The sequence below is a fragment of the Dermochelys coriacea genome, chromosome 1 (genome assembly GCF_009764565.3).
Source record: "Dermochelys coriacea isolate rDerCor1 chromosome 1, rDerCor1.pri.v4, whole genome shotgun sequence".
Classification (NCBI taxonomy): domain Eukaryota; kingdom Metazoa; phylum Chordata; order Testudines; family Dermochelyidae; genus Dermochelys; species Dermochelys coriacea.
Window position 1 is genome coordinate 314,887,471 of NC_050068.2, and position 14,641 is coordinate 314,902,111.

The following is a 14,641-nucleotide window of genomic DNA, read 5'->3' on the forward strand; positions in this document are numbered from 1 at the left end:
GTGCAAGTGTATGTTGACATAGATGACTGCCAGAATATGGTCCTATATCCATTTAGGAAAAACTTCTCCCACCTCTGAACTTGAATATAGTTCAACTTGCTAATCTAGTCAATGAAAGATGAGAATTCCATAGCTAAATATATAACCCTGCCTCTGGATATCCTAATGAATGAGACAATACAGTAAATTCCGTAAGCGCTCAGTTCTGTGACTCTTACTGAAATCAACAGTAGTTGTGGTGCACTTAACGCTTCATGGGATTGGGAGAATCCCTAACAGAAGTTTCCAGACAGAATATTCTTTTACTAACAGAAAGCTGTCTCCTTTGTAGTACTTGACCACATAAAGAAAGTGCCTCTTGAAGTTGTAAAACAGTGCAAGAGACGTGGTGCAATTACCAAAAGCAAAACATTTTCACTTGATAAGTGAACCTGGGCTGTTTTTTTCTGCCAAATCAGCAATGTCTGACAACAAAAGAGACACACCAACCCCAGGAGACAGCCTGTCTGTCAAGTACTTTTCTAGGGGGTCGCTTAATTCGATTTAGCAGGCACATAGCAAAACTACCATGTGTCACAATTTAATATGCCACATAGCATGCTGCAGCACTGACATTTTCAGACTCATGAAATCCCATATGTAAATTTTTGCATTTAAAGTCATCGTCTCCACCTCCCTGGTTATCACAACAATCACTTGAATGGGCAATAAGCCCAGGTCTTGTCTTGAGTGTTTTGATAAGCTGTTGATAACGAATGGGGCAGTGAGCTCATGGTGTATATAAACCACAAGGCTTGTGTGTCTGAACACTGCGGAAGGACTTGACAACCCCATATTTAGCAACTCCAGGAGTCACACAAAGATGTTTCCTGAAGCACAGATGCTCTTTGCTCTGAGTGGCTTCCTAAGATTGACAATGGGTTTTGACATCGGATTATCCACTAAATGTGTAGCAATACCAATGGAGATGGGCATGTGCCACAGCATTGGTTATTCTGAAATGAGGCTTCCCAACCTGATGGGACACACAAGTATGGCAGAGGTTATTCCAAAATCTGCCGAATGGCAGCACTTTGTGCAAACTGGCTGCCACCCTCATGCAAGGACATTTCTGTGCTCTCTGTTTGCGCCAGTCTGTTTAGATACGTAAGTACCATGTCACGTTCTAAAATTCTGCCTTGTGTACCTGAATAGATATCAGTCTGAATGTATGTTGTTAAATCTTAAAATGAAGATAATTCTCAGCCCAATTGTTTCGCTTTTGCTGAAGAATATTTATTAACTTTTCTTTTGCCTGCCTGTTCCAGGAAAAAATTCCACACAAGAAGTGTTCTACTTAAATGTTGGTCATGATGTAAAAAAAGACAGTTGTGATCAAACAACGTTGAGTTTTATTTCGTTTGATTGCAGTGTTATTCGTTTTAATAATTTAGGGCCCAACCCAATTACTGCTGAAATCACTTATTGGACATAGAAGTAGGCCCTTATTGAGTGCCTATTAAAAATGACATACAGCTATTTTTCTTAAAACAATGCATGAATTCTAAAAGCCAGCACAAGGCCCAGATACAGAACTTTCAGCAGCACCCTCTGTCTGTGTGGAGTTGCATCATTGATGAAGACCGAGGATGTTAAACCCTGACATATAAGAAAGACTTTCACAACTCTGTACAGAATTTACTGTAGGAATAATCACTATTGTCACTGACTTCCAATAAATTTAACTGATTGGACCTGATTTTTATTTTTTCACAGCTTCATCCATCCTTGTAGGAGTATGTGTGTTGCTGTTCGTGACAGCTGTGCTCCTGTGCTCCTCTGCCATGGACTGTCTTGGCCTGACAGTTTGGACTGTGACCGTTTCCCTGCTGATGAGGATATGTGTTTAGCATCTCTTAGCAAAGAATACAAACATATTCACAAAGGTAGGTGGAATAGATGGGTGGGATTGGCTGTGAGCTCTTTTAAAATCAAGTGTACAGAATCAATCAAATACAACTTGAGGGACAAATTTCAAAAAGTCTCTTTTATAAACAGTCATTTCCATGGGTGCACATTTATTGTGCATGCATTCAGATCCATTTTGCACCCGATCCTGTGAAGTGCTGAACACCTTCAGTGTAAACTGGGCCAGATTTTAATTGGTATAATCAGTATAACTGCACTGAAGTCAAGGAAGGATGGTCAGATGGCAGGAGGAAGGCTAATACAATCATGCATATATGCAGCATAATCACCACTGTATCAATAGAGCTCAATGTATTTTATTTATTTACTGATAGGAGTGTCTATGGTCCTCACCACCATGTATTTGAGTACTTCATATACACAATAAATTTGTCCTCACAACAGCTCTATGAGATAGGGAAGGATTCCCATTTTAGTGCTGGGAAACTGAGGCACACAGAGATTAATGCCCAGATTTTAGCACCCAGCAGCTCCTATTGAAGTCACCTTTGGAAATCTGGCCATAAATGACTTGCCCAAGCTCAGACAGGAAGCCTGTGGCAGAACCAATACTATTTCCTGAGCCCTAGTCCAATGCCTTAACCACAAGATCTTCCTTCTCGTGAATTTAGCATAGCATCACCAATAGAATTGCTCCAACACACGTACCATAAATGGTAAAAATTGATACCCTTGTCACTCTTAGCAAGGACTGAAAGGGCATGGAAAATGAAACCCCTTTTCATCCATTGAAGGGGCCCATTTTCAGAGCACTGTCTGGAAGCTTGCCTATGTCACACCTGTTCTGTAGTTAAGTAGAGAATGTTACTCTTCAGGCCTGTCACTCTCGCACCTTTCATTGGCACTAAATTCAGACAAAGGACAAAACAATAACGAGACTTTAATATTTCTTATCAGAATTGCCAAAGCCTATATGCCAGACCTGCCCAACAGTGGAGGAATTCTTTACACAGAAAAGAGTACTTGATGTTTTCTGTGCCAACAATTTTGGTAAGTTTTTGTTAATAAATGTATGATTAGAGACACCAGTATTTTGATTCCTGAATAGTGGACACACTTTGTCGCTTCAGATGTATTCAAAAACTATCTCTAATATAATTGGCAGTTTGTGAGGGGACATCAAGGGCTAAATCCTGATCCCACTAAAGTCAATAGAGTTTGGTCACCGATTTCAAGGTGTGTGTGTGGATTTAGCCCCAAGCCAATATTTTCTGGAAATTCTTTCCTCTATAAACAATATACAAATAGGCCCCATGCTGATTTCTTTTGAATGATGAGGTTACCTTATTGTCTATTTTATAACCAAGTGGCTTTTTTGTTCTTGTCTAATTTGCTGTACTACAGTGTACTTTATGGATAACATCTGTGGCAAAAAGGAGTACTTGTGGCATCTTAGACTAACAAATTTATTTGAGCATAAGCTTTCGTGAGCTACAGCTCACTTTATTGGAAGCATTATGCGCAAATAAATTTGTGAGTCTCTAAGGTGCAACAAGTGCTCCTTTTCTTTTTGCGAATACAGACTAACACGGCTGCTACTCTGAAATCTGTGGCAAAGGAGTGAAGTGGCTTTTATTGGCAGTTAAAACCAAAAGAAAGCTGAGGCACTTGGCTGTTTGACATTAAAAGAGGAAAGTTCCTTACTGATTTTGTACATGTGCATTATTCCTGTTAACCACACAAAGCAAGATTCAGTAAATGCTAACATTAAAAAAAAAGGTTTCAGAGTAGCAGCCGTGTTAGTCTGTATTCGCAAAAAGAAAAAAGAGTACTTGTGGCACCTTAGAGACTAACAAATTTATTTGAGAATAAGCTTTCGTGAGCTACAGCTCACTTCATCGGATGCATTCAGTGGAAAATACAGTGGGGAGATTTCTATACATAGAGAACATGAAACAACGGGTGTTACCATACACACTGTAACGAGAGTGATCACTTAAGGTGAGCCATTACCAGCAGGAGAAAGGGGGGGAACCTCCTGTAGTGAAAATCTGAGGAACAGTTCCTCAGACGTTCTTGTCAACTGCTGGAAATGGCCCACCTTGATTTTCCTCAGACGTTCTTGTCAACTGCTGGAAATGGCCCACCTTGATTATCACTACAGGAGGTACCTCCCGCCCAGCCCCCGCTCTCCTGCTGGTAATGGCTCATCTTAAGTGATCACTCTCCTTACAGTGTGTACGGTAACACCCATTGTTTCACGTTCTCTATGTATAGAAATCTCCCCACTGTATTTTCCACTGAATGCATCCGATGAAGTGAGCTGTAGCTCATGAAAGCTTATGCTCAAATAAATTTGTTAGTCTCTAAGGTGCCACAAGTATGCCTTTTCTTTTTATTAAAAAAAAAAGTCTTATCTGATGAGGATTTGAAAGTTCTGGCTGCTGCCTCAGTGGGCTTCCACTGACAATACTTTGAGATTACAGCTAGAAGCCTCTTCCAGAACCCACAGAAGTCAATGCTAAAACTTTCATTGACTTCAGTTGACTTTGGACCAGGCCTTAGGAGAAGCGGGTGTGGAAACGCAATGATGCAGTTAGATTTGGGGAAAGAGCTGGATGGGAAGCTTTACTGAGAAAGGGAAGAACTAAAGAAGGTGGAGCAAAGAGCAGGCAGCAGTAGTCAGATATTTTGCTGGTTGATTCTGCTAAAACATGGACAAAGTCACAATTTCAATAGGACCTGCTGGGATACCTGGACTGCCTTACAAAGCTAGAATGATACCAGGGTGCTAGAACATCTGATCACCCTAGTAGTTGGACACATGTAGTGTCACTAACAATATATGACAGTGATCTTTGTGAGAATGTTACATTTTCCTGGTTGTGTGATTCAGTGAAAAACTTCTCTTATCTATCTCCCTCTTTAAAAAAATACTACCATAATCTATGGCAATGACCCAAACCAAAGGTATGGCCTATTACTTATACTGTAGAATTCACTATGGATTCCTCCACTGCTCATTAGGCAGTATTCCTTGCTACACTTAAATAGTTAAAAGAACTTATGTGTTTTTTTCTCCCTAGCGGTAAAGGTAAAGCTGTCCAAAAAGAGAACAGTTTCTGGTGATCAGGAGTATAATATTGAATGCCAAGTGGAATTCATCAACCAGGGTTTGCTCTTGCCTTATGATACTCGGAACATGATACAACAGTGGTTGCTTATGAATGAAAATTGTACTCAGAGGATGGCCCAGACCTACCGCCCCATGGTGTATCTCATTGTGGGGAATATTGAGGAAGGTACCATTTTAGTAAATCAAATTTACCGCTGGCAGAGGAGGGACTCCCAGCTGACTTTGGCCACCCGGAAGTGGAAACACCATAAATGTTTATAAATATTTATCTTATGGTCCCTGATACATGTAAAAGGTGACTACACTCCTCATACCAATGCAGTCTTGTAAATATAAATGTATTATAAATGCAATGTAAAGTCTTAATGTAATTTTTTTTAAATATGTTATAATAGGTTGAATTCAACCTGGGTGTAAGTGGACATAATTTCTGTGTGGTAAATGGTGTTCCAGCCACTTTGGCCCAGCATGTATAAATGTGTATCCTCAAATTGTTGTGAAAAATCTCGCATAATATGTATAACACTGTCATAAAACACTTTCTTATGCAAATCCTAACAATGAATGCTTCTAATGCTGTTTGAGGTGCTCGGCCCCTGTGCATCCGATGAGGTGAGCTGTAGCTCACGAAAGCTTATGCTCTAATAAATTTGTTAGTCTGTATTCGCAAAAAGAAAAGGAGTACTTGTGGCACCTTAGAGACTAACACGGCTGCTATTCTGAAACCTGTCTGTCTACAGTTTAAGTTTTCTGTATTGCCCATCACTGTACTATCTCAGTATTGACTTTTACATGCCCTAACTGCGGTTTTAGGTGCCTAATTTTAGGCACCTGCTTTGATAAAATTTGGCCTACATCTACACTAATCTACTTAATTTCTTACATTGATGGAGTGTTTTAAAAGAAGGTGGCCCTCTACTGGACATTTCTATATGGACAAAATGGTTTCCTTTTCTGTCCACTAGACATCAGTTTGAGTGCCTCAGAAGGACATGGTTGGGGTGGCTAGTTTTATTTTATAATGGGTATCACTTACAATACCATAGTATTAATATTTTAAAGCATAAGACAAGTACAGTTTTTGAAAAAGTACTTTCTTGATTGTGTGTGATCATTTTGAAAGTTCCTACTGGAATCTGAATCAGAACTCTACTGAATGTATCTAATCTGTTTTCATTTTATTAATTCAAATAAAACATTGGTTACTTTAAAAAAATCAACCCAGGTGCTTTGCCAGCTGTCTCTGGGAATTACATGGGACTAAAACAACTGCAAAAGACACTGGTAATATTCAAGAAATGTAAAACATTATACTGGCCAAATTACTGTAATTAGCCTCTTCAGTTGTAGTATGCCTGTGCTGATCTTAAAACACAGTGGTGATGGATTGGGCTCAGTTTAATTTCAAACACATAAGAACTAATTTCATAAAGATGTATAATCAGCACAAAAGCATGTAATAGGTACTGCATAAATTATCAGCTACACCAGTAATATGCTACCTGTTGTCTCTGTATATTTCAAAGGTTTAAAAAGGAATCTGGAATTTTAAAGCAAGGTCCTGTCTAAGGTCCCAACTACACCAACTAGGACATGATTCTCTACCATGCTCCAGGGCATCCTTATTAAAACTAAGCAAATAATTTTTTAGTGATTCATTAATCACTCACATGCAAAAATTTAAAAATCTAGCTTACACTTAGCTAATATATACAACTTTGTGTTCCTATCACTGTTACCCCTGGCTTCTCTCCTCCCACCATTATATCCTATCCTCACCTGTCACATCTTGTCCTTAGTTAGATCTCAATCCTTTAATAAACTCTTTGAGTCTACTCTTGCAGAGCTCATTGCGAACTGTAAGCTCTCGGGGGCAGGGACTGTTTTCTATTCCATATTGTTCAGTTCCCAGCACCATGGAGTCCCACTCTTTGCCTAAGGCCAATAGTAACAACATGGCTTCTTCTTACCAATGAGGACAAGAATATACGGGACTGAATCAGATCTTAATATATTTTAGAGCTGTTTTCCCATCCATACTGGCAATAAAAAACTATATTTAAAATGGTTATAACAGTGTCCCCTATTCATAGCAGAGAGTTGTGTACAAACATGTGTACAAGTAGTGCAGATAGACCCCAATATGAATCTTTTCTAATAATTAAAATCCATATGGCGTAGAGGTTTCTGTATATATATTGTGGAACTCTTGTTATGAATTGAGTAGTATTGTTACTGGGACAAATCCCCTTCATTAGATAGGTGGCCACAATTCCCATTGACATTAATTAAATGTAAATCATTTGCCAGAGGATGTTGTGAAGGCCAAGACTATAACGGGTCAAAAAAGAACAAGATAAATTCATGGAGGGTAGGTCCATCAGTGCCTATTAGCCAGGATGGACAGGGATGGTATCCCTAGCCTCTTTTTCCCAGAAGCTGGGAATGGGCAACGGAATGGATCACTTGATGATTACCTGTTATGTTCATTCCCTCTGGGGCACCTGGCATTGGCCACTGTTGGAAGACAAGATACTTGGCTAGATGGACCTTTGGTTTGACCCAGTATGGCTGTTCTTATGTTCTTATATACAAGCATCTGAACCAGAGGTAGCCCGTAGTTTGCTATTATGTACTGGAAAACTAATACAGATTGAGAAATATCCAGAAACTGAAACAACCTATTTTAAAGCTGTGTTGTATAATGAAGCAACTGCTTAAAAAAGCATGTCATTGAAAAGCTCAGGTCATTCTGTCCTGTGGCTTGTGTGTCAATCTCTGGTAAAATGGTAAATATTTAAAGAACTCTGTCAGTGCTTATACAAGTACCAACTCTCCCAAAAAGCTCACATTAAAAGGCTCTCTTCAATGTAACATTCACACCCAGCAGTGGGTGACCCATTTTAGAAGCAAATACCTCTCAGAATGGTCAGCAACATCACTAACCTGGTTTTGATCATACTAAAAGGTACATTTTGAGTATGATCCACAGGGAATTAGATTCATGGTTCTTTATAAAAATAAAAGGAGTTATTTCCTTAGTTTAGTTTTATTTACCTTTATATTGGGGGATTTAGTCAGGATTTAGGTTGAAAGGTTTTGTTGGATTATGGCAAAAGTTTAATAAAATACTCCTGTTTTAAACTGTCCCTGACTGGGAGTGTAACAAAGACTGGCCCAGAAAACACATTCAAAACAATCCCTGACAAAGGGGCTGATACCAATTTGCACTAACAATATGTTAGTGGGGGAGGGATAGCTCAGTGGTTTGAGCATTGGCCTGCTAAACCCAGGATTGGGAGTTCAATCCTTGAGGGGGCCATTTAGGGATCTGGGGCAAAAATTGGGGATTGGGCCTGCTTTGAGCAGGGGGTTGGACTAGATGACCTCCTGAGGTTCCTTCCAACCCTGATATTCTATGATTCTATGTCTACACTAAAAGAAAAGGAGTACTTGTGGCACCTTAGAGACTACCAAATTTATTAGAGCATAAGCTTTCGTGAGCTACAGCTCACTTCATCGTTTGTTAGTCTCTAAGGTGCCACAAGTACTCCTTTTCTTTTTGCGAATACAGACTAACACGGCTGCTACTCTGAAACCTATGTCTACACTACAAGTGCTACAGCGGAATAGCTGCAGTGTGGCAACTGTGCCACTGTAGTGCTAGAGCACAGACACTTGCTACAGCGATGGAAGGGATTTTACCTTGAAGAGCTGGTAGCTAGGTCCAAGCGAGAATTCTTCTGTTGACTTACCAGCGTCTATACTGGGTTTTAGGTCAGCGGACAGTCTCTGAGGATGTGAATTTTTCACACCCCTGGGCGACGTAGCTAGGTTTCAGGTGCAGACCAGGACCAAGTCTGTTTTACACAGTTCAGGCAACGTAAAGGGCCCTCAGAATGGATATACTTTACATAGGTTTCAGAGTAGCAGCCGTGTTAGTCTGTAGTCTCTAAGGTGCCACAAGTACTCCTTTTCTTTATACTTTACATATGTACCCACCATAAGACCTCTTTACACACGAGAGAGGTGCAATGTGGCCTTAGTGTAATGAGAACCAGGCCCTTCAAGTTTCCTCAGCGAGGTTCACACGTAGGGCCCAGCCAGCCTTGTCCCTTACACACACACACACACACACACACACACACACACACACACACACACACACACACACACTGCCCTGTCCCTCACACGCAGAGTTCCCTGCCCCGAGTGCCCAGCCACCCCAGCTCACACTCACGCACGTGCGCGCCCTACCCTTTGACTCTTCCCTCAGAGATCGGTCACGTGAGCCGCTTAAATGGCAAGGACGGAGGCGGGAGGCGGAGCAGGTGCGGGGGTTTCACTCCGGGTTCGCGGGCTGACAAAGGGAACCGGAAGTGAAGACAAAGCGGCCGCGCCGTAGCCGTGGTACAGAGACAACCCAGGTAAGGGACGCAAGGCCCCAGCTCCGAGCAAAGATACAGTAACGCCCCCGCTTCTCCTTTGCACCCGCCCCTCCCTTCCCCCGAGGGCCGCTAGCGTGAAGCCCTTTATCACCCCCACCGCCCAGGGAGGGAATGAGAAGTGCATGGCCTCCCCCGCCCGCAATTGGCACCGTTTTTTATTCCTCCCCTCCCCCCCCCCCCCCCGCGCGCCTTTATTCCGCCCCCGTGCTGGTGGGCTGCCTACAGGACTGATGCGTTCTCACCCCCTCCCCCCCCACTCCCTTTGATGTGTTTGCACTGCTGAGCCAAGGGGTCTCGCGGCCTTTCGCGGGGTGCCACTGACCTCGGGATGCTAGTGAAGCGCCAGCGCTCTCCCACCGTAACCCAAGTGTTCAGGCAACTCGCTCTTCGGATTATTTTTACTGGTGAGGGTGGGGTGACTGGATGATTTGATTTTGCAGTGGGTCCTGTTGCACACACGCGATCTGTTTAAATAATAGGGAAACCCCTTTGTAATTTACAAGTTATAAAATAAACTGATATGAGTCTGAACTGGAAAGCTGAGTTGATATGGGGAGTTCCAGGTTACATATTAACATCCCACTGGCTGATCTCTGGTCCTTGACTTTGATGACACCAGTTTATTGTTTTGCATGTGAGTGTGCTTTTGTCACTTTATATCCGTTTTTAAAATGAATTTCTTTTTATATCCGTAAGACCCATCCTTCTAAAAGTAAACCTTATAAAGGTTAATGTGATCAATTTTATTATAACTGTAATGACTATGGTCCGATGAAGTGAGCTGTAGCTCACGAAAGCTTATGCTCTAATAAATTTGTTAGTCTCTAAGGTGCCACAAGTCCTCCTTTTCTTTTTGCGAATACAGACTAACACGGCTGCTACTGTGAAACCTGGTATAAATAATAACACTTTGGTTTCACCAGTCTGAGGATTACCCAGTACTGCACAAACATACATTCAGACCAGCCCTGACAGATAGGTATGTAGCGCAATGTTACAGTTTGGATAACAGAGTGATTCTAGTGCTCTCATGGCCAACAATATCAGCTTGCTGCGTATTCAGACGATTGCAGGGCCCCCTTTGTGCTCCAGTTTCTGGATCACTGCCTCTGCTTTGTATTGTTGACTCTGTAATGTGGGCATTCACCCCCAAAATAGATTACACAGGGTAAGATGACATATGAACAGTTAAATCCTTTTTTTGTAATTTTTGTTTTCTGCCTGAATATGCAGAAATGTATCTTGGGATGTCTGTTTTGTTTTGTTTTAGCAATGGCTTCAGGAACAGCTTTGATTTACGATGATGAAATGACAAGTCACAAACTACTTTGGGATAAGTAAGTCAGCTACAGGTTTGCTGCATTTTCTATGAACAAACCATTTTTAGAGCATTTTTAGAAATGCCGTATACTAGAGTTGATGGGTGGCCCTGATTTTCATTTTGTGAACTGCATTTTCTTGGGACTCAGAGAGTTTTTTGATTTTTACGGCTTTTGATCAAAGTAGAATCCTGCTGTAAATCCCCTTTTTCTTTGCTGGCCTTGAGCATTATTTATCTCTGATACTCTTTTCATTTGAGTACTCCTGCCTTCTTTATTTTAGGGCTCGATCTCTGTTGGGTTTTTTTTTTTTTTTTTGGCTTCGTTCTTTGTTGGTTGCACTCCTGATGTTTTTAAAGAGCCACATAAAATTTCTTTTTACTCATGTATTTTTATAACCAAAAAATGTTTGTTGTTCCCCCACCTCCCCAAGTCCACAAACTGGAAAGTTTTCAAGGATCTTTTTCCTTCATTCACCCCCTACAAGAAAAATGAATCTTCTCACAACGAAATATTTAAGTCTAAGCATCCCTGAAGAGGATTTATAATCAGACTTGTTGATATTGTATTGTAACAAGATAATTATTGTTTATTTGTAGCCCTGAGTGTGATATTGAAGTGCCGGAAAGATTGTTATCCACCTATGAGCAACTTAAACATTATCATCTTTTGGAAAGATGTGTCCATGTACCTGTCAGGGAAGGAACTGAAGAAGAGATCATGTTGGTTCACAGGTTTGATATCAAGTATAATGTTAATTTAATCACCTGGATCCTATTTGATCTTTACAAAAAATGTTTATATATTTTGCTGCTATGAAAGGTCCTGACTCAAAGCTCAGTGAGGTCAATTGAAGGATTCCCCCTGATATCAGTGGGCAATGGATCAGGCCCAAAATGAAAGACTGGCTAGATTTAGGTGTAGTGGCAGCAGGTGCTGAACAAACTTCCCTGCACAAGTCTGTAATGCGCCTAAATCCTGTCTGACAATTTTCTTGCTTTTCCTATTCTGGGCTTCTTTTGAGCAGAGATTGCCAATTGTATCCAGCGCTAACTGCATACAACTGAGGCTCTGTACTTCTAAAACTTTAAAAATAATCTTTAAACAAAACTGGTCCAACTTTGCCAGAAAAAATGAACTCAGGAAAAATGGGGATTTGTATAAATCAAATAGGAAGAGATGTTGAGGGGAAGTTATCTATCTAAGATAAATTGAATCAAATAGAAAGGCATTGTACTTAATTCTGCAGAAGGCCCTGGGCCCAGAGGGACTGTGGCATACATACTCAGAGAGGGTGCCCCAGAGATGGGATTCCTGAAATCAGAAGTCCCTGGCTGTAGCCTTGGCCCAGACTTAATTGTGGCATGTTGTGTAGTGGTTTTTCTGTATGGGCAAATGTTGATTGTACATTAGGATGAAACTACCAAGTTCAATTTTATTTGTGATCTGGATCAGTGTCCACGCATGTAGAAAAGCAGGCCCCAAAGAGATCCCATGCCAACATGGTGACCCACTCTGCCACCTGCCTCCCTCAAAAGACATGTAAAGTTCTTACTCTTCCTAGAGGGTACCGCAATGGATTGGGACTCAAGAGACCTGGGTTCTGTTCCTAGCTCTGCCATTGGCCTGCTGGGTGTCCTTGAGCAAGTCACTTCACTTCCCTGTGCCTCACTGGGACAAGGATACTGACCTCCTTTATAAAGGTGCTGTATAAGAGCTAGTTAATATTTATTATGTTGAAATGTTTTGTATGTGTTGTTCACACCTGGTGCCTATGAGCTTAGGCTAGCTCTTTTTTTTTTCTTTTTCTTTTTCTTTTGTTAAATACAGTGAATTTGGATCCTGCTCCTTAGTTCTTGTGAACCCCTTCATTTTGGAGCCACTCTTTTACATCTGTCCCTATTAGGCAGCTGCCATTACTGTGTCTGTCTTCTAGCTGGAGTGAGACTGTGGCTTGTGTTGCATGACCCCACATGAGTGTAAGTGGGGAGGGTGTAAGATGCATCATATCCTAAGTCACAGAGTGGAGGACAGAACAGGTTCCACTGGGATGCCACTCCCATGCAGTTGGACAAAGAGGGGCAGGGACAGACAATGGGTAGAGCATTGATTTTGCCCTTCCAATGCACTTCCAATGCCAGCACAATTGAACCAGTGTGGAGATGCAAAAAATATAAACCTGATAAAGGGCTGATTCAAATTACTTCTTCCATGGAGCAAGGGGAGAATTTGGGACTGAACTGTGACTCTCAGAATCCTAATATCATTCCCTCATCAACTCTTGAGGCAGAGCATCTCTGCATTGTTCTTTACTCAGGGCAGATTGCAAAGGGACAATCTCCTTTGGACAGTAAGGGTGTAGAGTACAGCATGTAGAGTACAGATGTTGCATGCCCAGCTAGCACAGATGTAAACACAACTGGAAACAATGAGGTATGGCTTCGGTGAGTAGAGTGGAATGGAATGCCCAACACACCTGAACCCCAAGGTGCATGCCCTATACAGGCTCTCTATACCCAAGCAGTGCCTCCCAGTGTCCCCCACCTGCTACACTGCTATTGTTAGCAGTGTAGGATCCCACTGCCTCCTCACTGCCAGAGCCTTTCACCACTGCCTTCCCCTGCCAGAACCTTTCACTGCGATGTGTGGTTACACACCACGGTGACAAGTGTGGATGTAGCCTGTCTTTTACTGCAGCATGTAGCTACACAGGTACACGCCACTGTAAGTGTACACAGCCTAAATGAGTGGCCTTCTTGGGGGCCGATAGCAGTCTCCAAACTGAACAACACTGCAAACCACGCTTGGTTCTGCTCAGACAGGTTGCTAGCAGAAATGATAGTTGTCACGCTCTCATATGACCCAACTTCTCGGTTTTGATCCCCTGAACACCACCAGATATGTGGGATTGACATTCTGAAGCTAGGTCTCACATGCTACCACCAACCTCTCATATTATCACATAGTCTTTTGTTTTCTCTTTGCATTAGTAGAGTTTTTCAGGCCATATCTGAGCTCAGTTAACCTGCTTTCTCTTTTTTTTTAATTAAAGTTCAGAATACTTGGAAGTTGTAAAGAGCACCCAGACAATGAATGAAGAAGAACTCCGAAGAGTCTCAGAAAATTATGATGCTGTTTACTTTCATCCGGTATGTGGGCATGGCCATTTATATAAGTGTTGTTGTGTTAGAAGCTCATTTTTTATAGCTGGAATTAAGGTAGCCAACTTTTTTTCTTTTGTTTAAATATACTTGTCATTTTTTTCATGAGGTACTTTCGTTTGTTAGTTAAAACTACTACACTGATACTTGTAACAGCTCCACAGCTTCTGCTCTCTAACCACACCACACGATTGAAATATAGTTCTGGATTTTAACTTAAACTAATAAAACTAAGGAGACTGATAGTTAAGGCCAACACTTTCCTCCCATAATTCTTCCCATTTTTGCCTGTGTATTGCTCATGCTTCAGAACAGTGCATGATATACACAAATATTTCTAGTAAAAGTCACACTTGAATTTCCATTGTCAAATTCTGCTGTCAGTTACGTTCATGCAGCTCCAACTTCACTGGGGAGGAAACGCTTCAAATAATTTGTTATAGTGATGCAAAACATGTCAGTTATATTTAGTTTAAACCAGCTGGTGGGTGGCTGATGATGATAATGAGATTTTTTTTTTTCTTAGAATACTTACCGCTGTGCTAAACTAGCAGTAGGAGCAACTTTGCAACTGGTGGACTCTGTGATGTCAGGAAAAGTGTGCAATGGAATGGCATTAGTAAGGTAATGAAGTACTTAGGAGTTCTGTTAAGGGCTACTGGCAGCAGG

The 14,641-nt window shown here is 41.4% G+C and overlaps 2 protein-coding genes across 5 annotated transcripts in view; both read left to right on the forward strand.

The window, feature by feature from the left end:
- Positions 1-916: 916 nt before the first annotated feature.
- Positions 917-5,438, forward strand: LOC119859514 (secreted frizzled-related protein 2-like). Its single transcript, XM_038411772.2, has 4 exons — positions 917-1,146; positions 1,756-1,925; positions 2,866-2,958; positions 4,995-5,438. Exons 1-4 carry the CDS (start codon positions 917-919, stop codon positions 5,303-5,305), a joined length of 804 nt encoding a protein of 267 aa, XP_038267700.1. The 3' UTR covers positions 5,306-5,438.
- Positions 5,439-9,322: 3,884 nt separating this feature from the next.
- Positions 9,323-14,641, forward strand: part of HDAC10 (histone deacetylase 10) — a 38,262-nt gene continuing 32,943 nt past the window's right edge. Inside the window, exons 1-5 of one of the 4 annotated variants that reach the window (XM_043495926.1) lie at positions 9,323-9,471; positions 10,763-10,829; positions 11,411-11,545; positions 13,864-13,960; positions 14,499-14,596. In XM_043495926.1, the coding sequence (XP_043351861.1) occupies positions 10,765-10,829; positions 11,411-11,545; positions 13,864-13,960; positions 14,499-14,596 (395 nt within the window). In that variant the 5' untranslated portion in view covers positions 9,323-9,471; positions 10,763-10,764. Of the gene's footprint in view, positions 9,472-10,762; positions 10,830-11,407; positions 11,546-13,863; positions 13,961-14,498; positions 14,597-14,641 lie in introns of those variants that run through there. The other 3 variants (XM_038386682.2, XM_043495929.1, XM_043495932.1) reach the window with 3 other exon arrangements.

Coding starts and splice junctions, on each gene's coding strand:
- LOC119859514 (XM_038411772.2), top strand. CDS start 917: ATGGGTTTTGACATCGGATTATCCACTAAATGTGTAGCAATACCAATG. Junction 1,147..1,755: donor GCGCCAGTCTGTTTAGATAC/GTAAGTACCATG, acceptor ATTTTTTCACAG/CTTCATCCATCCTTGTAGGA. Junction 2,959..4,994: donor TTTCTGTGCCAACAATTTTG/GTAAGTTTTTGT, acceptor TTTTCTCCCTAG/CGGTAAAGGTAAAGCTGTCC.